At 60.8% G+C, this 988-nt stretch overlaps 1 protein-coding gene across 1 annotated transcript in view; it reads left to right on the top strand.

The window, feature by feature from the left end:
• The window catches only part of MYO18B (myosin XVIIIB), a gene marked incomplete at its 3' end in the record, with an annotated part of 24,292 nt that overhangs the window by 352 nt on the left and 22,952 nt on the right, over window positions 1-988 (top strand). The window contains exon 2 of the mRNA XM_009082922.1: window positions 376-531. Within this exon, the coding sequence (XP_009081170.1) occupies window positions 376-531 (156 nt within the window). The remainder of the gene's footprint in view (window positions 1-375; window positions 532-988) is intronic.

Genomic DNA, 988 nt, shown 5'->3' with positions numbered 1-988 from the left:
CCCACAGAGCTGCATGTGGCCGTGGTGATGCTGGTGCTGCTTCTTGACTCGCTGCAGCCAGGGTGGTTCCTCTCATGGCTGTGCCAGGGCTGTTGGGCACATGGGGCAGAGCTGACAGCTGTACCAGCCCTTGGAGGCTGTGGAAACTTGGGAGCTTCTCTGAGGGCTTTTCTTCTTGGTGCTTCTTCTGTTCTCACAGCATCCCTGAGCCAGCCTGGTGCCCATGGCCTCACCAGGGGCCTGGGGGCTGCCTGCAGCTGCTGGGGGAGCAGAGCAGGGTGCTGTGCTCGGCCACACCGCAGCTAATGTGCCCATGGGGCTGGTCCAGGGCTCCTGTCCCTGTGCCCATCCCATAACCTGTGCTCCCACAAACAGATACGGGACGAGGACCGGGGGCCTCCCCCATCTGCACCTCCTCTGCTCCTGTCTGTCATCCCCGGGGGGTTCATCAAGCAGCTCGTGAGGGAGACTGAGCAGGAGGCCAAGGCTGCAAGACAGAGGAAGGAGAGCAAGGCGAGCACAAAGGAGGAGGTGAGTGGTGGTGAACACCATGCAGTGCTGGGGTGTCTGGCCAGGCTGCTTGGCTGGGTGTTCCTGGGTGTCCCCATCTGTCCCCAGCCCAGAGCAGTTCCTTGGGGGCTGTGGGACTCCACAATTCTGGCCCCAGCTGGGAGCCTGAGGGGTTTTTGTGTGAACTGAGCTGGATGGCAAAGCCTGGGATCACAGTGTAGTGGCTGCAGCAAGCTGTGACCCTGGCCAGCCCCCAGCCTCGAGCAATTAGCGCTAGAGACTTCATTAATGCACCTTGCCGTTCTGAACTTGCTTAATTGGAAGGTGAGTAATTAAGCAGAGCATGAGGGTCTCTGGGTCAGCGCAGAGTGCAGGAAGGGGAGCACATGGGGCACATCTGGGCACAGCACTGAGAGGGGACCCAGGACGTGGTAGGTGGAGGGTCAGGATGTGGCCAAGTGGGAGGAGAAGGAGGAGG

The sequence above is a fragment of the Acanthisitta chloris genome, unplaced genomic scaffold, assembly GCF_000695815.1.
Source record: "Acanthisitta chloris isolate BGI_N310 unplaced genomic scaffold, ASM69581v1 scaffold9509, whole genome shotgun sequence".
Taxonomy (NCBI): domain Eukaryota; kingdom Metazoa; phylum Chordata; class Aves; order Passeriformes; family Acanthisittidae; genus Acanthisitta; species Acanthisitta chloris.
The sequence above is the reverse complement of the archived record's forward strand: the minus strand, read 5'-3'. Positions and strand labels throughout refer to the sequence as shown.